This window comes from Bison bison, unplaced genomic scaffold (genome assembly GCF_000754665.1).
Source record: "Bison bison bison isolate TAMUID 2011002044 unplaced genomic scaffold, Bison_UMD1.0 scf7180017864377, whole genome shotgun sequence".
Taxonomy (NCBI): Eukaryota; Metazoa; Chordata; class Mammalia; order Artiodactyla; family Bovidae; genus Bison; species Bison bison.
Window position 1 is genome coordinate 6,309,357 of NW_011494949.1, and position 23,440 is coordinate 6,332,796.

Below are 23,440 nucleotides of genomic sequence, written 5' to 3' on the forward strand. Positions count from 1 at the left end.
AGCTCCTCTGTCCAGGGGGATTCTGCAGGCAAGAATACTGGAGTGGGTTACCATGCCCTCCTCCAGGGAATCTTTCAACCCAGGGATTGAACACATTACAGGTGGATTCTTTACCATCTGAGCCACCAGAGAAGATCCCCTGGACAAGGCTCAAAGCTTTTAGTTTTTTGTTTTTCAATTTCAAATTTTACTATCAAACTACAGTATTCAAGGCAGTGTGAAACTGGAGTAAGGAAAACACAGACCAGTGGGGTGGGAGCGAGAGCTGGAGTGAACCCTCACGTCTACGGCCAGTGACTTTCAACATATGTTAATCTTGTTTGTTTCACTCTGTGTGTGTGCTCAGTTGCTTCAGTCATGTCAGACTCTTTGCGACCCCCATGGACTGTAGCCACCAGGCTCCTCTGTCCATGAAATTCTCCAGGCAAGAATACTGGAGTAGGTTGCCATCCCCTTCTCCAGGAAATCTTCCCAACTTGAGGATCAAACCCGTTTCCTGAATTGCAAGCAGATTCTTAACCCACTGAGCCACCTGGGAAGCTTTGTTTTACTTTATATGGTGCTTTAATTTATTCTCAATCATCTTTGCTGTAATTCTTCATCTTGAATAAAGATTCCTGAGCAGTCCGGTGAAGCCTATGAACGCCTTAGAATGGTTAACATTTTAATTTTTGGGGTGTAGTTGATTTGCCTTGTGGTGTTAGCTTCAGGTACGCTGCACAGTGATTCAGTTGTACATAAACATATGCTCATTCTTTTTTAGGTTGTTTTCTCATACAGGTTATCACAGAATATTGTGTAGAGTACCCTGTGCTATACATAGGTACTTGTTGCTTATCATATACATAGTTCAAAACTTTTAGTTTCTTAAGTCCTTTTTATTCTAGATAATCCCTCTGACACACAACTGCCCTTTTAATAAAACCCCTGGGCTTTGTTACATCTTTAACAGAATTACCTGTAATGATTTGTATCCCCTAATGAATTAAATCATTGAAAGCCCACAAAAGATCCTGTGGACGTCACTGTGTTGTAATCTATAAATGTGTGGGGAGTCATATTGTTTCATTTTCAAGAAGCAAATGACATCTGCTTATAACCACATGGCTTCAACATAGATTTCTAAAACTTCTTTGTGAAAAATATTTGGCCATATGCCCGATTATTTTGATTAAACACGCTACGCTGGGTGAGCAAGCCGTGCCGTGAGGAATTCTTTTCTAAATCCAGTGTGTTTAGTCATTTACCACTGGATCAAAGAGCACAGAAGGCATCTGCTTTCATGATCAGTTTGGGAGTTGACCCAGGGAGCTTGGTGGTGGTCCCCAGTTTTAATTCTCACTCCGGCATTCCTCAGAACAGATCCTCAGTATTCACCCAATGTATTTCCCGGTTCCAGTACTTTATATACAGCTGCATCCTCGGGCTGATCTCCTGTTCCGTCTTCCTGCGTGTGAATTACGAGCTGAAGATGCTGATCATGATGGCAGCCTTGGTGGGCTACAACACCATCTTCCTCCACACTCACGCTCCCCTCCTGGACGACTACAGCCAGGTCCTGTTCGAGAGGTAACCCTCTTCCTCTCCCTTCTCTTTACTTTAGTCCTTTCATGGGTTGTTGGTAACAGAAGAGTGTGTGGAGTAGATGAATAGCATTGCTGTTGGGAATCTGTGTGAGAGTTTCTTTGAAGTGGTGATTCTGGAGGATGCTCTGTGTTTGTATCATAGATTACATAGGTGTGATCTAGGCATGATTATAGATGATCAGTAGATATGAAAGGGTTTAGAGAGACCATCTGCGTTATAATCGGTACTATATTAATAAGAATAATCTTTTTCCCCATCAGTATTATTGATATTTTGGACTGAAATAATTTTTGGAGGGAGAGTTTGGGAGGAGGGGTTGCCCTATGCATTGAAGGTTATTTTGCAGCACCCTTGGCTGGGTCGGGAAGATCCCCTGGAGAGGGAAATGGCAACCCACTCCAGGATTCCTGCCTAGGAAAGTCCATGGACAGAGGAACCTGGCGGGCCACAGTCCATGGGGTTGCAAGGACGACTTAGCAACTAAACAAGAACAACTGGCCTCTGCCCGCTAGATGCCAGACACAATCCTCCACCGCAAGTCACGAACACTGTAAAGGCCTCCAGACTTTGAAGAATGTGTCGTGCAAGAGAGTACAGCCCCCAGGTCAAAACAACTGAATCCATATACACAAAAGTACTGGGGACAATAAATGATTCTATTCACAAGGTATAATGCAAAATTTCTAATTGACGATTTCCTAAAACATCCTGGTGTAGAGGGAATACTATCAACTGTGGCAAGTTCCAAGAAAGGATTGTTGTTATGGCTGTTTAATTGCCAAGTCGTTGTCTGACTCTTTGTGACCCCATGGAATGTAGCCCACTGGGCTCTTTTGTCCATGAGATTTCCCAGGCAAGAATACTGGGTGGGTTGCCATTTCCTTCTCCAGGGGATCTTCCGACCCAGGGATCGAACCCACATTTCCTGCATTGGCAGGAGAATTCTTTACCATTGAGACAGCAGGGAAGGCCCCCAAGGATGTGGTTGTGTTTACTCTGCCAACATTAGGACTGGATGCTTCAAGAAGGATCTTCCCAAGTCCACTCCTTTGGATTTATAAAATGTCTCCTGTTATCAAATTGCTTCTGCAAACCTATCATAAATATTTATTCATTGCTTGAAAAAAAAAAAGAGTTTTAATCATGATATTCTCCAACTCACATCTTGACAGCAAAAACACATTTTGTATCAACTGTTAAGTTTATTTCAGACTTCAGGTTTTTCCTGTGAACACTTTGCATAATCTCTCATAATATTTCTGTATTTCTTGTAACATAAAATAAATGCCTTAAATATTTGCGTAGATTTTTTTGCTGCCGAAAGATGTTTTGTGTTGACAGAGCATGGCTACTTTGCCAAGGGAGGCCTGATGTCAACAACACAGGAACCTCACTGTGTAAAGTTTTCCTCTCAAAACGATTGCTTTTAGAAACACAACTAGACCACACTCTCTTCACCTAACTTAATTTTTGTCATCCTGCATGCCATGAAACCCTAATAATCTGTAGTCAAGTGGTGAGTGGTGGAGTTGTAAAAGTACATAATTGCATTAAGGTAATTTTGTGATTCCTTAGCCAAGATGAGAATGAAATCAGAAATTGATTTTCTGATACATTCTCAAAATTACCAACCATACATGCTTTACTATTTCTCTACTGCATGGAGAGCCTGTATCGAATCCCTAAATAAATGTAGCATCACTGATTCTGACGCATGGCTGAGGACACAACTGAATTGCACTTTATTAAATTTAAAGTCAAAGCAAAAGAAGAAATTAGATTAGCAAGTTTCTGATGGGGGTGGGGATTGCTTTGGAGACCTGAGGGAGACACACCACCTCTGATGAGAACCCCAGCAGCAGGAAAGTAGTTATTTGGTTGAAGAAAAGGTTTACTTTCAGAGCCCTTTGTTTTGTTCAAGGTCTGTAGTGTGTGCTTCTTGGTTCTGTCTTTATAATCACCTTCTAGCTGGGAGGGCTGACCTCACAAGCTTCAGGCACCTGCCTTTCCTTCCGACCTCAAGTCTCCTACATTTCAGGCAGATTCTTTACCATCTGAGCCACCAGGGAAGCCCCTAGGAGGGTGCACCTGCCTCCCTGATCTTTTTTTTTAATTGTATTCATTTATCAGACTGTGCTGGGTCTTCGTGCTGCATGGGCTTTTCTCTGGGTGCAGCGAGGGGGTCTGGTCTCCACTCGTGGTGCACAGTCTCCTCATTACGGGGCTTCTCCGGTTGCAGAGTACTGGCTTCAGGGTGTGTGGCTCAGTAGTTGTGACTCAGGAGCTCTGTTGCTCCAAGCCTGTGGATATTCCCAGGTCAGGGATCAAACTCATGACTCCTGCACTGGCAGCTGGATTCTTTACCACTGAGCCACAAGGGAAGCCCACCTCCCTCATCTTGACTTCTTGTAGAATCCAGAGTCACAAAACAGTCCTCAGAAGACATTCAAGACAATGGAGTACAGTTTATTATGCTAGCAGGTCCAAGGGGAATCGGTTCTCAACAAGGACCCTGATGATTTCGGCGGACTTGGTTTTAACCCTCCACTACATGACTAGTTGAAAGTTAAAGTCGCTCAGTCATGTCTGACTCTTTGCAACCCTGTGAACTATACAGTCCATGGAATTCTCCAGGCCAGAATACTGGAGTGGGTAGCCTTTCCCTTCTCCAGGGGATCTTCCCAACCCAGGGATCGAGCCCAGATCTGCCACATTGCAGGCAGAGTCTTTACCAACTGAGCCACCAGGGGACCCCAAGAATACTGGAGTCAGTAGGGTTAGTTAGTAATTAGCTTTACAACACGCAGGTGCGGAAGTATTAGGAATTGCAACATGCAGGTACAGGCATTATTGTTAATCCAACTGAGATAACCTGACCTTTACTTCCAGTCTTTGTTTGCCATCTGTGAGGAGGGGGTTTCCTGGTTTTTCTTTAATGGTTAACAGGGTTCAGACTCAGTTCACATCCTGCCTTAAGATGGCTGAGAGTCTTCATGATGGAGTCCTTCTTCTCCTTCCAGCGGCCACAGCAGGCTAAGTTTTGGGCATCTCCAGGTTCCTGCTTGAGCTGCCACGGGACTCCCGGAAGCATCCCTTGGCCAAAAGATGAGTCCTTGTTGCTGTTTAGTCCCTCAGTTGTGTCTGACTCTTTGTGACCCCATGGACTATAGCCTGCCAGGCTCCTCTGTTCACGGGATCCTCCAGGCAAGAATACTGGAGTGGGTTGCCATTTCTTTTTCCAGGGGATCCTGGACCCAGGGATTGAATTCCTATCTCCTGCATTGGCAGGAAAATTCTTCACCACTGAGCCACCAGGGAAGCCCCAGAAGATAAATATTACTGACATAATAACATCATACCTCAAAATTAACAAATGTTCTCTAATAGCAGTTTAAAATGAACCCCACATGAGAAACCAGACTCAGATGGTAAAGAATCCACCTGCAATACGAGAGACCTGGGTTCAGTCCCTGGGTTGGGGAGATCCCCTGGAGAACGGAATGGCTACCCACTCCAGTATTCTTGCCTGGAGAATCCCATGGACAGAGAAGCCTGGCAAGCTATAGTCTATGGGGCCACAGAGAGTCGAACACAACTGAGCGACTTGTAGGTTTGGGAGCGACAGCTTGGAATCCCCTGATCTCTCCATCTGCACTGTGTGTTTGATTTAACCACGTGTCTCATGCCAGAGCCAAAACCCATCAAGGCCAATGTTTTCTTTCCCTTTTCTGAGATTCAAGACCTTCCCCCATCAAAAAACTGATGAAGGTCTCCTCATCCTTTATCTGGTTTGTTAATGGTGAAACACCTCTATCAAATATGAAATTAAGAACTTAAAAAAAGCTGGTCTGATATAGTTCTTCTAGAATGAGTGTCATTTCATCTCACGCCCTTCAAGGAGGGAGCTGGCTTAAACCAGGGCCCAACAGCCCCTCCTTTCCTGATCCAGCTGGCCTGGGCCATTGAAGTTACTTGCTTGGTCCCATCCCTTCACTGGCCTGATTCTGGTCACTATGGATGCTGAAAACTCAGACTCTGTGCACCATTGCTGAATCGAATCTCAGAGTTTTGGGTGAAGTAGAAAATGGCTTTATTGCTTCGCCAGGCAGAGGGGGACACAGTGGGCTTATGCTTCAAAACTGCGCATCCCAACCCAGTAGGAATGATGAGGAGTTTTGTAGCAGTGGCTCGGGACAGGGTTGCTAATAAGCGTCAAGGTGCAGGCGGGACCTGCACTCCTTTAATCTGGACTCAGGTGGTCTCCTCCCTTGTCTCCACATCCCCTCCCTTCCCTGATTAACAACTGTTCGAATCTGCCCTTTGGAACTCAGGAAAGGTCATGGAGGCTGGAGTCTGTTCCCTACAAACAAGAAACGGGGAACCCACAGTCCTGCTCGGCTTTAGCATCTCTGGTGATAGGGGAGTACTGGGCCATCTTCTGAATACGCAGTTCGGACTGGGCTGTTGTCCTTTATGCGAGTTTGCCATGATTCAGGGGTCTTTTTTGAGCCAAATTTAACATTGACCATGGACAAGCCAATAGGGATATTTTTGCCAGAAGGGTCAGCCAAGAAAACAGAAGTGTGCACTAGAAAGCCACCAGACCCATGAAAATTCAGAAAATGATATCAAAGATATTCATACAGATTCACGAGCGCAGAAAACCAACTTTACAGAACAAAAAAAGAGTCAACTTGAGAGAGTGTGCCATTAAAACTCCATTCGATTGGAGGCCTGCAGAGTCCCAGTACCTCACTTGCCATCACATGACTATGATCAGTGATCTCGTGGTGAAAGAAGCTCAGAAGTGTCCGATCTTTAGGAGGTCTGGAAAAATCCATATCCGGATACTTTGGCATTTACAACAGTCCTCTGTGTCGTCTGGGGTACAAGATGCATTGCTAAATCAATCAATCAGTGATTCGGATTCCAGTCCATGACACCGTCTTCCGGACCCCTCAGCCAGCACCATTACAGAGGCTCTACTTGGTGATGGTGATGGTAATAATCACTGATATTGCCAGAAGCTGTTTTTTTCTGAAGACACTTTTCCTTCTGCTGACAAAGGCTTGTTACAGGCTCTGCAAGACATTGTCAGATTTTTCCCATGTGTTTTTATTCTTACAGAGCTGAAAAATATCAGGGGATGAATGTTAATATTTCATGTGGACCCAGTCATTATGTTAACTCACCTGAATACTAGAAATATGCCTTCTCTTCTAAAGGTGGGGAATCAAGAGTCTGAACAGAGGATTAACCTGGAGTCCAGCCCGTTTAACCAGCTCTATGTAGACCCTGAGCCTAATAAAATAAATACTTTGGGGCAGCATATAAATAATGTGTATAACTAAGCACTGTTATATTTAGTACCCAGCATCATTCAGAAGTTCTGATGCATGCTTAGTCACTCAGTCGTGTCCAGCTTTCTGCAGCTTCATAGACTGTAGCCCACCAGGCTCCTCTGTCCATGGGATTCTCCAGGTAAGAATACTGGAGTGGGTTGCCATTTCTTCTTCCAAGGAGAAGCTCTGGATTGTCATGTCATTTAACTTGGTGACCTTAGCAACAGCTCCATACCAAAGAGGACGATGGAAATGCTCCATAGAGTGGAGCCAAGTCAAGCACCTTCAGTATGGTTCTGCATTCTGTTTTTTCTGTGTCTCGTGGAAAATCCAGTGGCTAGAATTTGGCATATTATAATGTTTTGACAGTATCCCAACTGTGTATCAACTGATGAGGAGCCCAATGCAAAGGGGCTCCTAGAGGAAGGACCGCAGCATTCTTTGTGCTCAGGAGAAAGAATGGTGCACGCCCAGCCCTGAGGGAGGTGGCCCGGAGGTATTCCAAACATCTGTGTCTCTTGGAGGCCTCCTCTTTTAAATGAAAACAGTATGCCACCTTTGTATTCAAGCCCAAAATATATCCAAGTTAATATTGAAAAGATTTAAATTACTTTCAAATTTAATATCTCAGAGTCCCTCCCCCTTCCCAATTCCCCCTCCCCCCACCCAGTGCCATCTCTAGAAACTACAGAACACGTGTTTGTTTCTCTGTGGCCGACGCCACTGGTAGCAGAGCCGAGACGTAAAAGGAGGTCAGTGATCTGAGTTGCCTAATTTAACAACAGCAACAACCAAAGAAAGTTGTCCTAGGGCTACACAAATTCTACCAGGCTTTCTTTTATCCTATAAAAAGCAACCATTAATGAGCTCCTTTGCTATCTAACCTAAAAAAGAAAATGCTCTGTGATTTGGACCCATTTGCAGGAAGATACTCAATTTGTAGGCCGTTTTATTGGTTTGTTTTGTTTGATTTTAGAATGAGAGGAGGAAGGAGGTTGCAGAGAGCCTGAACTCCCAGACTAGGCAGGATACAGCCTTCTTGTCATCAGCCCTCCAGTGGAGGAGACTAAAGCCCAGCGCACAGCCCCGTGGTATCTGATGCGCCAGCCCCCATGGTGTCACACTGACGTATCCGTCGTGTCCCACTTCAAACCACTCTTCTCCGCAGGATGAAACGATGACCGCGTTAATCAGACTGCATCTTATCTCCATAGCAAAAGGCCAGCACTGCCTCTGCAGCCCCACTTTCACCATCTCTCTCGACCTGCAGCTGCTTCCAGGGCCTTTTCTAAGCATGAGCCTAACCCCCATTATGTTCGTGCTTTGCAATCCCAGGATGTTTTGCTTGGCATTTGTGCATAACACTCAGAAAAAGCATGAGGCTTTGAGCCCTTTGTCCCTGGATGACACCAGGCCGCCTCCAGAAGACTGTAGGATTCCAGTGCATCTGTGTCCAGCCAGGGGAAGGAATAGTGTCTAGAAATGAAACCCCTTAAGTTTCAAACTGACACAACCATTTGTCCATTCATTCCTTTTTTACAGCACAGTTTCATTGAACATGCTGTGTATTCCAGGCCTGATGCTGGAGCCCAAGCACATGGAGATGAGTAAAATGTACTCTCTGCTCTCAAGAACTTACAAAATCTCTCTGTTAGAAAAGTATGTCTCACCAGAAGACCAAAAGGTGACTTGTAGGTTGAGTTCCTACAACCTGCCTAGGAACTGAGTGAACCTGTTGACTGGGAGCTGGTTAAGTGGTCCAGAGTTTACTGTAATATTGGACAGACCTTGAAGAACTGTGGAGATCCAAAAAGATAGGGGAGGAGTGACATCAGCATCATGGCGGAATAAGACATCCCTCATGTTTGTCCCCAACAATAATTTGTTTGTAATCCCTGTGGACAGAAGTGCCTTGGTCAGAGCTGTGGGATCCAGTGCCAAACTGGATCCAGGAGGAATCTCACCCATCCACATGTCTGGCAGCAGGCATACAGACCTTAATCCTGGCTGCGGACACTGCAGTGATGAGTCATCCGGCTTCAGCCACTCTCAGACATGGAGCCCCTGGAAACACTCTTAGCCACTGACCCATGGATGAGAGAGCCTTTGTGGAAGGCCAGGTTTTCAGAGGAGAAGTTCTAGCACCACATTGGAGCAAAAAATGTGAATTTGGACATAAGAAGTGAATAAGAGAAACAGTCTGACTCTGTCCATACCACCCCACCTCCACCAAGATGGCACAGCTTCAGTCCAAGAGAGATCTTCTCAGCCTGTAACTTCTTCTGTGAGCACTCAGCTTCCCAGCTGTGTAGGGTGCTACCAAGCTGGGAGAGAGGCGGATAGGACTCTCAGAGGGCTTTAAAGGAATGCAGATCCTACTAACTGCATCACCGCCTTTGTCAAGAAGCCTACCCACAAGCCACTGGGAGCACCTCACTCACAGATTCCCCCCAGCTGGCCCACGGGGACCCCCATTGAGCCACATGCTTCAAACACACCCCCACCCTATGGCCAGGTCCCTGTGCATATTCCCTCCTAATGGCAGCATGGAGAGGGAGCTTGGACCAACAGCTCTTGGGCATGCACAGAAAGCTGGCCCAAGTCTGAAGGCCAGGGAGAGACCACCTTCTTCAATTTAAGTCTGAATTTTGCAATAAGGAGTTCATGATCTGAGCCACAGTCAGTGTGGTCTTGTTTTTGCTGACTGTATAGAACTTCTCCATCTTTGTCTGCAAAGAATATAATCAATCTGATTTCGGTGTTGACCATCTGGTGAAGTCCATGTGTAGAGTTGCCTCTTGTGTTGTTGCAAGAGGATGTTTGCTATGACAGTGTGTTCTCTTGGCAAAACTCTGATAGACTTTGCCCTGCTTCATTTTATACTTCAAGGCCAAACTTGCCTGTTAACTCCACATTATCTCTTGATTTCCTACTTTTGCATTCCAGCCCCCTATGATGAAAAAGACATCTTTTTTGGGTGTTAGTTCTAGAAGGTCTTGTAGGTCTTCATAGAACCTTTCAACTTCAGCTTCTTTGGCATTAGTGGTTGGGGCATAGACTTGGATTACTGTGATATTGAATAGTTTACCTTGGAGATGAATAGAGATCATTCTGTCATTTTTGAGATTGCATCCAAGTACTGCATTTCAGAGTCTTGTTGACTATGAGGGCTATTCCATTTCTTCTAAGGGATTCTTGCTACTACAAAGCTACAGTAATTAAAACTGTATGGCACTGACATAAAAATAGACACAGACCAATGGAACAGAATACAAAGCCCATAAATAACCCCTTGCATATGCAATAAACTAATATTTTACAAGGGAGTCAATAGTACTCAATAAGAAAAGGATAGTGTCTTTAATAAATGACATTGGAAAAATTGAATACCACATGCATAAGAATGAGGGTGGACCCCTATTATACACCACTAAGAAACATTAATTTGAAATGGATAAGATACTTATAAATATAAGATCTGAAAATTTAAAATTCCTGAAAGAAAGCATAAGGGGAAAAATCTCCTTTACATTGGTCTTGACAATGATTTGTTTGGATATGACACCAAAAACACAAGCAACAAAAGCTAAAATAAGTGAGTGAAACTCATCAAACTGAAAAGCTTCTGATTAGCAAAAGAAATTGTCAATGAAATGAAAAAGGAAGCTATGGAATGGGAGAAACTATTTGCCAGTAATATATCTGATAATGGATTAATATCCAAAATACACAAAGAGCTCGTGGAATTCAGTGTAAAAAATCAATTTGAAAGTAGGCAGAAGAGTTGAATAGACATTTTCCAAAGAAGACATACAAATGGACAACAATATGTAAAAAAATGCTCAATATTACAATCAGAGAAATGCATATCAAGATCACAATAAAATACTTCCTCACACTCCTTAGAATGGCTGTCATCAAAAAGACAACAGATAGAAGGTGTTGGCAAGGATTTGGAGAAAAGGAAATAAGGGGATATTTTTTTCTCAGCCATGAGACAAAAGGAAATCCTCCATTTGCAACAACATGGATGGACCCTGAGGGCATCATGCTTAGTGAAGTAAGTCGGACAGAGAGACAAATACTGTATAATCTCACTTATATGTGAAGTCTAAGACAGCTGAACTCACAGAAACAGAGAGTAGAATGGTGGTTACCAGGAGCTGGGAGTGGGAGAAAGTGGAGAGATAATTGGCCAAAAGTCACAAGCTTCCAGTTATAAGATGAATATATGTTTTGAAGAGCTAAGGGACAGTGTGGTGACTACAGATAATCATACTGTATTATATACTTGAAAGTTGCTAAAAGAATAGATTTTCAGTGTTCTCACCACAAAAAGGAGATGATAATCACTTGAGGTGATGACTTAAATCAAATCCCTTACCATTATTCAGTGGACGTGACAAATAGATTCAAGGTATTAGATCTGATAGACAGAGGCCTGAAGAACTATAAACCGAGGTTCATGACATTGTACAGGAGGCTGTGATCAAGACCATCCTGAAGAAAAAGAAATGCAAAAAGCAAAATGGTTGTCTGAGGAGGACTTACAAATAGCTGAGAAAAGAAGAGGAAAGAAATGCAAAGGAGAAAAGGAAAGATATACACATCTGAATGCAGAGTTCCAAAGAATATCAAGGAGAGATAAGAGAGCCTTCCTAAGTGATCAATGTAAACAAATCAAGGAAAAGAATAGAGCGGGGAAGACTAGAGATCTCTTCAAAGAAAATTAGAGAAACCAAGGGAACATTTCATGCAAAGATGGGCACAATAAAGGACAGAAATGGTATGGACCTAAGAGAAGCAGAAGATACAAAGAAGAGGTGGCAAGAATACACAGAAGAATTATACAAAAAAGATCTTCATGACCCAGATAACCACAGTGGTGTGATCACTCACCTAGAGCCAGATATCCTGGAGTGCAAAGTCAAGTGGGCCTTAGGAAACATCACTACAAACAAAGCTAGTGGAGATGATGGAATTCCAGTTGAGCTATTTCAAATCCTAAAGGATGATGCTGTGTAAGGACTGCCCTCAATATGCCAGCAAATTGGGAAGACTCAGCAGTGGCCACAGGACTGGAAAAGGTCAGTTTTCATTCCAATCCCAAAGAAAGGCAATGCCAAAGAATGTTTAAACTACCATACAACTGTGCTCATCTCACACACTAGCAAAGTAATGCTCAAATTTCTCCAAGCCAGGTCTCAACAGTATGTGAACCGAGAACTTCCAGACGTTCAAAGTAGATTTAGAAAAGGCAGAGGAACCAGAGATCAAAGTGTCAACATCCGTTGGTTATCAAAAAAGCAAGAGAATTCCAGAAAAACATCTATTTCTGCTTTATTGACTGCACTAAAGCCTTTCACTGTGTAAAATTGTGGAAAGTTTTTGTGGAAAAACAAACTGTGGAAAATTCTTAGAGATGGGAATACCAGACCATCTTACCTGCCTCCTGAGAAATCTGTTTGCAGGTCAAGAAGCAACAGTTAAAACAAGACATAGACTGGTTCCAAATTGGGAAATAAATACATCAAAGATGTATATTGTCACCCTGCTTATTCAACTTATATGCAGAGTACATCATGCAAAATGCCAGGCTGGATGAAGCACGTACTGGAATCAAGAATGCCAGGAAAAGTATCAATAACTTCAGATATGCAGATGACACCACCCTTATGGCAGCAAGTGAAGAAGAACTAAAGAGCCTCTTGATGAAAGTAAAAGCAGAGAGTGAAAGATCTGGCTTAAAACTCAACATTCAAAAAATGAAGATAATGGCATGCAGTCCTATCACTTCATGGCAAATAGATGGGGAAACAATGGAAACAGTGAGAGACTTTATTTTCTTGGGCTCCAAAATCACTGGAGATGGTGACTGCAGCCATGAACTTAAAAGATGTTTGCTCCTTGAAAGAAAAACTATGTCCAACTTAAATAGTGTATTAAAAAGCAGAGACATCGCTTTTCAAACAGTGGTCCATCTAGTCAGTTACGGTTTTTCCAGTAGCCATGTATGGATGTGAGAGTTGGACTAAAGCTGAGCGCCAAAGACCTGATGCTTTTGAACTGTGGTATTGGAGAAGACTCTTGAGAGTCCCTTGGACTGCAAGGAGATAAAACCAGTCCATTCAATAGGAAATCAATCCTGAATATTCATTGGAAGGACTGATGCTGAAGCTGATGTTTCAATATTTTGGCCACCTTATATAAAGAGTTGACTCATTAGAAAAGACCCTGGTGCTGGGAAAGATTGAAGGTAGGAGGATAAGGGGAAAACAGAGGTTGAGATGGTTGGATGGCATCACCAACCTGGTGGACATGAGTTTGAGCAAGCTCTAGGAGTTGGTGATGGACAGGGAAGCCTGGTGTGCTGCAGTCCATGCGGTGGCAAAGAGTCAAACTCAACTGAGCAACTAAACTGATCTGAACTGAGCTGAGGTGATGAGGGTGATAGCTAACGCTATGGTGATAAACATTTTCCAATATGTAAGTGTATCAAAACACATTGTACACCTCAAACTTACACAGTCAGTTATATTTCAATAAAACTAGAATGAAAGTAACTGAAATATATCAAAAGACAAAGTGTCTACACAGGTCACTTCCAGCCCTGACTCGGCTGGTGAAGTTTAGTCACTCAGTCATGTCCGACTCTGTGACCTCCTAGACTGTAACCCACCAGACTCCTCTATCCATGGAATTTTCCAGCCAAGAATATTGTAGTTGCCATTTACTTCTCCACGGGATCTTCCCAACCCATGGATTGAACCCATGTCTCCTGTGTCGGCAGTCACTGGCAGGTGTATTCTTTATCACTGAGCCACCAGGGAAGCCCATATGATGCATCTCCCACCATTGGAAAGGAATGGTTTATCTTTTTAAATGACTGAGCTGTTTTAGAACTCTCCTGTCTGACCACAGCCCTGGCAGTCATTGGAAACAAACAGATCAGCCGTCGGGAAATAGGTGTGCTTTGATGGCTGCTGAGTCTGAGAAGTAGAGTACAGGAATCCTAGATGAGCTGTCATCTTCACGCTTCATCACCCACCAGCATCGCCTCGCCAGGACTCAGCCACTGTGCTGGTGACCAGAGGGGAAGAGTGTTCTGAGAGCAGATATCAGTAGGATGCTATATGCTGTTTAACTGGAAAACCAGAAGGGAGCGTCAGAAAAGTGGTACCTACATCTCAGCAACTCCTTCTCCAGCCAGACTTGGAAGAAGATTTCCTGACAGGGCAATTGGCTGTCTTTATTTTGCCTTCTGCATTTTAACACCAGCATTTCCTTTCTAGTGTGTTTTTGCTTTATTCTGGACAGCATCATCTTCTGACATTGTAATTGAGATCCCAGTCCTATGCTCTGCAAGGTGCAGCAGATTCATCCTTGCAGCAGCATCCACTTGGCCAAAACTTGAGCTTTTTGCATCCCTTCACAATGATGGCTCAGTGGGTAAAGAATCTACCTGTAATCCAAGAGACATAGGAGATACGGGTTTGATTCCTGGGTCGGGAAGATCCCCTAGAGAAGAAAATGGCAACCCATACCAGTATTCTTGCCTGGAGAATCCCACATGCCTCCAGAAGAGTCTGGCGGCCTACAGTCCAAAGGGTCACAATGAAATATGTCATAAGACAAAGTGTCTACACAGGTCGCTCCCAGCCCTGACTCAGCTGGTGATGTTTAGTTGCTCAGTAATTTCTGACTCTGTGACCCCCCTGGGCCATATGTAGCCCACCAGACTCCTCTCTCCATGGAATTTTCCAGCCAAGAATATTGAAGTGGACATGACTGAATATTAAAGAGTCGGACAGGACTGAGTGACTAAGCACAGCACACAGTGAAGATGCCTGAGGGTTCAGAGGGGTCTGGTCGGTAAAGCCAGGCAGTTCCTAACTTACTGGTATCACACAGCTACATCCAGAAGTAAACTGATCGTCAGCCGTTCAACACGAGGGTCTCACATGGGAGGAAGGGGGCGGGAGCCATCGTCTCTTCGTGGATCTTTTCTTTATGAAACATGGGCTTCAGGAACCAGGGCCCCAGAGGTCAGACTACTTTTGATCCCAGTGAGAGGCCTGGGAAGGTCTTATTTTTACCTCCGTTTGCGTATTGTTTCCAATACCACAGAAACTCGGTTTCTTGAGGTCGTCTTCTTAATAAGAGGCTTATGTATAGAAAACACAAATATTATGTGTGTGGATACATGCCTGGACTGCATTCTCCCCTGAGAGCAGTGAAAATGTCATTTTTATCTCACGGAGCTGTTTGCCTTTAGGTTAAAGACTGTTCACCAAGCACTTCCATCACCCTCACCCAATTTGTTAGGTTTCTTTGTTTTCTTGGCCTCTGGAAACCTGAGGGCCAGAGTGATGGCTCCATTAACAGCCTCAGGGTGAGGGCTGGCTGTAAATTAGTGTGTGGCTACAGGCACATTTGGGTGTCTGTGTCTCCAGAGCCCAATTTTTCAGACTGAAAAATAAGCTGTCTGGTCACATTTTGGCTAGCACTGTCAAGCGAAGAATCCTAGAGTCAGAAACTTTCTGTTATATTAGCTCTGTCTTCCATACTTCATAACAGAGTGGCAACACGACCCTAACATGGTCAAGTCCAAAGTGGATTTCACCCTAAAACTTAAAGGAGAGAGACCTCATATCCCAGTGACTGTCAATTTTATATAAATGGCCGACACAGGTGTTAATGCGTGAACTGTGTCACCTACACGAAGATGTGTTGAGGTCCAAACCCCAGTGGCTAAGGAGGTGACCTCATTTGGACATAGGGTCGTTGCACGTGTATTCAGTTACAATGTGGTCCTGCTGGTGTGCTGCTGCCTGTGCTAGGTCACGCCTGACTCTGCCACCCCATGGACTGCAGCCCACCAGGCTCCTCGTTCCATGGGATTTCCCAGGCAAGAACACTGGAGTGGGCTTCCATTCCTTCTCCAGGGGATCTTCCCCACCCCAGGATCAAACGCATGTCTCCTGCAACTCCTGCATTATAGGTTCTTTACTGCTGAGCCATCGGGGAGAGCAGGGTGGCCCTAATCCAATATGACTGGTGTCCTTATAAGAAGATGGCCAGGGTGGTCCGATGGTTAAGAATCCACCTTGCAGTGCAGGGGACATGGGTGCGATCCCTCATCTGGGACGATCCCACATCCACGGAGCAACTAAGCCCATGGACCACAACTGCTGAGCCTGTGCTCTAGAGCCCAGGAGCCCCAACTACTGGAGCCCACGCACCCTAGAGCCCATGCTTCACAACTGGAGAAGCCACTTCAGTGAGAAGCCCATACATCGCAACTAGAGAAAAAGCCTACACACAGCAACAAAGACCCAGCACAGCCAAAAATAGTGATTTTTTTAAAAATTATGTGGATTGAAAAAAAGAAGAAGAAGACAGCTATATGGAGACAGACATAGGATGGGGTCAGGGGAACCACGTGATGATGAAGATGGCCATTGGAATGAAACAGTGCCCAACCAGCCACTGAAGCCAGGATGAGACAAGGATGGATTTCTCTGCAGGTTTCAGAGGGAGGGCAGCCCTGCCGGCACCCTGATTTTGAATGTCTAGCCTCCAGAACCGTGAGGTGACACATTTATGCTGATTTAAGCCATGCTGTGAGATGGTTTCAGCAGCCACAAGAAACTAATACGACCGGCCTGGTTGACTAGACGTTGCCAGAAGACATCCCGGAATCTTATTCTGTCTGTGCTGATGTCCCCCACATGCTACCTACTCCTCTTCCTCCCAGTCTACCCTGTGTTCAATAAGAGCAAGGAACCCAGGAATGGGCCTGTAGATGGAAAAATTCATCCTTCAAGCTTCAGGAGCCCAACAGCCCTGGCCTGTGAATGGCCCACATGGGAGAGACGGGCTCTGATTGAAGTCAGCAGTTCTTTGGGGCTGGATGAATCAAAGAAATTTTTGAGAAATCTAAATGAAATCCAAGACAGCAGGTTACAGTTCTTTCTAGTCAACCAAGAACATCAGAAAGAAAGAAGGCATCTGTGTATCGGTACCCAAGTCTGTCTCATAGGCCATGTTGCACGCAATTATTTCAGAGGTCCATTGAGTTCTGCACTTTCCAATGCACTGCCTGGGCCAGCAATGAGTCTTTCCTTGTGTGGTTTTTCTCCAAGTCCACAGTGGCACTTGCCACAATTCCTCACTAAGGCTCAGGATCTGGGAGTTATGTAGAGAAGGTCATTTCTACTCCTAAACCGACGTTTACATGTGTGAGGAGTCCCAGTAAAGGATTTTTCCCTCTAGGTTGCTTGCATGTATTTTCTGTGTGATTATCTGAAAACCCAGCCTGCCCTGAACTGCACAAGGAGGGTCTTACCTCCTCTCCATCAGTGAGAAGAATCAGAGATGGCTCTGTAAAGGTGGGGCATCCATTCCCTTATTTGGGGTTTCCCTGGGGACCTGAGTTCTGATTGGTTGTATTGATTAAGCTACTGCAAGATGCTGACCTCAGAGTTAACATTTTACTCTCGGTTCAGGTTTACAGGGTGATAAGTGAAACAGTCGTGGAGGGTGTCATAACAATTTTCTCAGACCCCCTAGAATTTTAAAGTAGTAGAGTGAAGCAATATGAAAATTAAAAACGGCTCACACCAGCTTCTTGGGCAGTGTTGGCTATGTTGTACTACTTTTTTTTTTTTTTTTTACTGAGTTGTGAGGCTTGTGGGATCTTAATTCCCCAACCAGGTATCAAACCCAAGCCCCAGCAGTGAAAGCACCAGAGTCCTAACCTCCGGACTACCAGGGAATTCCCTGCACCACTTTTATTAACTGGTCAGTATCCTGTCAGTATCCTTCCCAGGTGGCTCAGATGGTAAAGAATCTGCATGCAATGCAGGAGACCCGGATTCCATCCCTGGATGGGGAAGATCCCCTGGAGAAGGGAATGGCAACCCACTCCAGTATTCTGGCCTGGAGAACTCCATGGACAGAGGAGCCTGGCTGGCTACAGCCCATGGGGTTACAAAGAGTCAGACATGACTGAACAACTAAAATAAATAAAAAATCCTGTCCATGTAGCCCATATGGTGGGGGGAGGGGGGTATGAATTTAAAAGTCACTGAAGTCTGCGTTGTTTATAAACATCCGCTCCTTGCAGTCACCTCAAGTGCACTATTAGACACAGATGCCATGGGCTCAAAAAGGATCTTCATTTCTTGACCGTCTGAGCCACCAGGGAAGCAACTCTGGATCTTCATTTCTTAAAATCTGTCCTATTGAGACAGGAAAGTGACATTTCTCCGCCCACTTTATTCACAGAGAGAAACTGGTGACCTCCTTATGGCTGTTGAGCTCAATTTTTTTTTTCCAGCCACAGTTGGGCTCAGGAGGAGGAAAGAGACCTGAGTACAAGCATAGCCTTTCTGGAGAGTTCTCTTACGTCTGACACCCATCAGCCACTGGGACTGGAGATTCTGTTTCCTCTTTTCTACTAGAATCCACCTGTCATTCTGCTAATGAAATTCACCAGCCTGCATTCTCTTATCTTTTTCTCTAGCTTCCTCGCCCCATTCCCTTATCACTGTATGGTTAATAATAAAAATCGTGAGTGCCACTTATAAAGTGCCTCCTGTGTGCCAGGCTGTGTGCCAGGTACATCAGTATCTGACTTACTGTCCAAGGCAGGCTACATGATGGATATCAGTACCCGCTTTGGGTGATGAGGAAGGTGAAGTTTAGAGGAGTTTATCCCAGGTGCCAAGCTCACTAGACTAGAGCAGGGGAGACATGATTCCATCCTCGTTTACTTACTTCAAAGCCCACCTGAGCTCTTGGGTACTTGATCAATTTCTCCTATGTCATCAGCCCTCGAATCTTCTATGGAGAAAAAGGAAAATCTCACCACCAGTTCAACTCACAAGCAGAAACTGATGACCTGATATTTTACACTTGATTAAATACAGGCTATGCTGTTTATGTGACATAATGCCCATACATTATCAACTTTTCTTTCTGAAGTCTCATTTACTGTGGGGAATAATCATTTGTCAGCTTCTGCAAGATTCCCCTGGGGTATCAAGTAGATTTCTCCTTGTTTGCTGAACTTGTCAGGGTTCTCCCAGAAAACAGAACCTTTATGTTGACACAAAAAAAATGGACTATCACACATGCCGAGTAGGATGAGTTTGTGGTCATTGCCTACAAGATTGTGGTAAGGATGGAGGGCTCCAGCCAGCATGGTAAGAACTCTTGGGGCAGTGGGCCAGGAACTTGGGGGGGCAGTGGGCCAGCGGTGTCCATCTGTGTTACACCTTTGTGATACAAAACCCCATGGAAGGAGGACTAAGACTCAACACCTGCCAGAAAGCTGTAAGAGCATGTATTATTCCTTAGTCCAAGTGGCTTATAGAAATTAAGTTCCCTACTTCATTTTTGTATCTCCTATGATCATTCATTCCTAGCACACTGTCTCTTTCTGCAAATAATTACTAAAAAAAAATACAAATCATATAATCAAACTATCCATACTGATCCCAGAAATAAAAAGAAAATATTACAAATATTCTGTTATTCTTTTATATATTTGCTAGAACTTGGTATAAAGTAAGAAATCTATAGTCATTTGGAAGATTTTTTTCTTTTACTGAGCTCTCAAAATAAGGATTATTTTGTTTTCTCTTGATGCAATCTGGGTTTGCAAATATATTTAAAATGTGTGTGTGTGTGTGTGTGTTTGGTTGATTGGTGTAGAATGTAGACAGGCTTTAGAGATTCTGAAATTTGTTGATGCATGAATTCTAAGTCCTATGTGTATGTTGTTTTCTCGTATTGTTCTCGTCTGTTTGTTTCTTAATAGACCAGGCATTTGGAAAGACCTAAAGACCATGGGCTCAGTATCTCTCTTTATATTTTTCATCACACTGCTTGTTCTGGGCAGACAGGTAAGAAGCTTGTTTCTTCTATAACTTCTCTAAAGTGCTGTATTAATAATACTTGGCTCCTGCACATTGCTGTTGCTTCATGCAAACAAATGTTGAAGCAGCAGCAGCAGCATCTTATAACAACAGAAAAGCAGGTAGCACAAGGTGCTTGGATGTAGACACTAGGAAAAGGCCTCTATTGCTTCCCTAAGAGGCAGACTTTGTGAATGGTAGAAATGTGAGTCAATGAATTTCCTGTGAAGCCTCAAAATAAATATGTAAGTTTTGTAAGCCTACAAAAGTATTCCCTCAATAGCTGACATTAATTGGGAAAAATGTCCCTTGCCTGGGGTTTTCATCTGCATTTCAGAAGGTATGACTTCTTTTTCTTTGAACTGGGTATTAAACATCCTTGCTGTCACTTGCAGTTATCCCTAGAAGTATGGTCCCCGGTTCAAAACTTTGGTTTTGTAATACAAATGAAGTGTCCTCCTCGGCCTCTGTGCCCCTCTGGCCTCCCAGTGGAGCCTCTGGGTGCAGGACTTTGTTGGGCAATATTCTTTCTCTGCCTGCAAACAAGGACAATCACCCAAAAACTAAAAAGTATCCCATACAGCTAGCTTTACCTCAACCAACATTTTGTTTTAAGTTCTTTGATGGATAACATGAAACAGAGAAGTGGTTTATTTGGAGATAACCAAGGAAAAGGCAAGGCCAATTAAATTACATATACACCTCTAAACTGTAACATTATATGAGACACAAACTGTCAACTGGGAGTGTGGGTCCAGCTTCCATTTCTCACCAGGAGGAAGCAATTACTGATCTCACGGTCAGGGCAGAGACCAGGCCTGTGACAATCAGTGCAGCACGTAGGGATGCCAGCCATCCTCTGCCATCTTCCTGGAGGCCACAGTGCAGCCCTCTCCAGTCTCTGGAGCGCTCCACTGTGGTCCTGACACAGAGCTCAGAAGACCTGGGTCCCCTCATCGTCGTCCGCACCTCTGTCCCTGGCACAGATTCACCATGGGGAGCCAGGAGGCTGATCTTCACTCCAGAATCATTAAGTGAATGATTTACTAAGGTCCAAAGTCTTCTGGGATAACAAGCACTGTGAAGTCTGTGACACCGGGCTTCTGCATACACTTCAGGAAATGTAGCTGTATTATAAAACCTTATTATAAATAAGGTTTTCAAGTGCCATAAGAATTCATGGCCTCAGAGTTACTTTTTTTCTGAATATGTTTTAAAAAATAGCACAGACACTTTGCAACTTATTTCATTATTATTTGTCCTGATGGCTCCCCTGCCCTATGACCATCTTTCTGGAAATGATCACCATGTATGTGCTTTCTAAGAAAATGTTTATGCTAAATACTGCTTTAGGCATCTCAAAAACCTTAGTGAAGAAATAACAAAGTCCTAGACAAGAGCACCCCACTCTGGTACTCTTGCCTGGAAAATCCCATGGATGGAAGGAGCCTGGTGGGCTACACAGTCCATGGGGTTGCACAGAGTTGGACACGACTGAGTGACTTCACCTTCACTTTTCACTTTCATGCACTGGAGAAGGAAATGGCACCCCACTCCAGTGTTCTTGCCTGGAGAATCCCAGGGACGGGGGAGCCTGGTGGGCTGCCATCTATGGGGTCACACAGAGTCAGACACGACTGAAGCGACTTAGCAGCAGCAGCAGCAGCAGTGGCAACCTGGTGCCTGAGAGTGAGGCCAGGGTCCTTGTGTGAGAGCGTTAGCATCCTTGGATGCTCAAACATACACACACTGGGCTTGCTGCCTGCCTACACTGACTCCTTGGCTCTGCTCATGTTTCATTTTTCTCTGATCTTCAACCCATGTCTTCTCAAAGCCACCACCATAGATTGCTTCTGTCACTTTAGTTTAAAACCAGCCACACCACTAATTTGCCCCCCACCTTCAAAAAAATCCAAGTAAATAATCCGTTCTCCAAGTGAGAGACCTTTTCTAGTACATACATAGCATGGTTTCCATAAATACAGAATGTGGAGAAATGTAACAGTAATATAAAAAACTTTTTAATTATCTCTTTTGTAATCTTTTTTTAAAAATGCCTCCGCAGAGGAAGAGGAGTAATTTTTGTGTATATCATATATAGTTTGAATCAAACCTAATTTCAGTGAATGATCATTGCTCGTTCAGACTTTGAAATGTAATTTTTTTTTTAAATTGCCATCTGTGCCTGAGGCCATTTATGAGTGTTTTGTTTTATTTTGTGCCATTACTGGTATATCTAATCAAACCCATAAAACAAACTCGCTCCATTTGGTTCTTCTTTGCGTTTATTTGTCAGTATCTGTGCTGAGATACACTTTATTATTTAGGCCCTTCTGTTATAGGAAGATAATTCAAGGTTATTTCATTATATGAAATTGTATACATCAGAGCAGACACAAAATGATGCCAAACCAAAGAGACTCTGTGACAGTAATTGAGCCTCTCTATTTATACAATGTTAATAACAGCTGGTTTTCAAAAACTTTGAATTTTAATACATTATAAGCATGAACACATATGTGTTTACCAGCAGGCACCATCTTAATTAAATGATATAAAAATGAACTTTTGTCTAAATATAATGTCAGTCTCTCAGTACAGTGCAGCCCCAAATGGAAAAACACTTACTTTTCAATGAACACTTAATTATATAATTTGTGGTAGAGGAAAACTGATTTTCAGAGATTAAAGGCAAACTGCCACGAATGAACACTATTATTTTTTAAATGCAAATCATGAAATGCACTCTCTCTACTAATGTATTTTCCAAGTTTCATTTATTCATTATTTATATTCTATCATGCCTCATTTCAAAAAATAATTCAAGCCACCTTTTATTAATATAACTGTGTAAGAAGCTTTTATGTCATCTTTTTTTTTTTTTTTTCTTTCAAGCCTCACTATTTCCTCTGTTCCTGAGGCTGGTTGCTTCCCAAATTTGCATTTTTGCATATCTGCGTTAGAAGGTGAATGAGAGACAGTTGGGGTAAACAGAGGGTTTGGTAGGGAGGATGACAATTCTGTTTGGGAGCGTTCTTTTTTAGATTTTGTCTCATTCTTTTTATTTTCTCTTTAAAACCTCCACTCTCTGGCAGGACAAGATGCCTATTGTTTCTTTACCTCTGTGTCCTCTTGTAACAGAATGAATATTACTGTAGGTTAGACTTCTTATGGAAGAACAAGTTCAAAAAAGAGCGGGAGGAGATAGAAACCATGGAGAACTTGAACCGAGTGCTGCTGGAGAACGTGCTTCCTGCGCACGTGGCTGAGCACTTCCTGGCGCGGAGCCTGAAGAACGAGGTCAGAGAGGCGGGGCTGGTGGTGAGAGGCGGGGCTGATGCGGGGAGGCGGGGCTGATGCGGGGGGGGCGGGGCTATGGGGGAGAGGCGGGGCTTACGAGGTGAGGCAGGGCTCAGAGATGTGTAAGATACTACGTGCGTTCCTATGAAATGTTCATTGATAGTTGGGAGGGAATGAGGGATCCAGAAACCTATGGATGGATGAACTTGTTAATAGAGAAGCTGAACCTTGATGACACTGATGTACACAAAGCCACAGAGTGAGAAGGCTTGTAACAGTATTTTTCTA

At 43.8% G+C, this 23,440-nt stretch overlaps 1 protein-coding gene across 1 annotated transcript in view; it reads left to right on the forward strand.

The window, feature by feature from the left end:
* The window catches only part of ADCY2 (adenylate cyclase 2 (brain)), a 450,411-nt gene that overhangs the window by 394,587 nt on the left and 32,384 nt on the right, over window positions 1-23,440 (forward strand). The window contains exons 18-20 of the mRNA XM_010857150.1: window positions 1,400-1,569; window positions 19,756-19,840; window positions 22,994-23,152. Coding sequence (XP_010855452.1) covers window positions 1,400-1,569; window positions 19,756-19,840; window positions 22,994-23,152 — 414 coding nt within the window. The remainder of the gene's footprint in view (window positions 1-1,399; window positions 1,570-19,755; window positions 19,841-22,993; window positions 23,153-23,440) is intronic.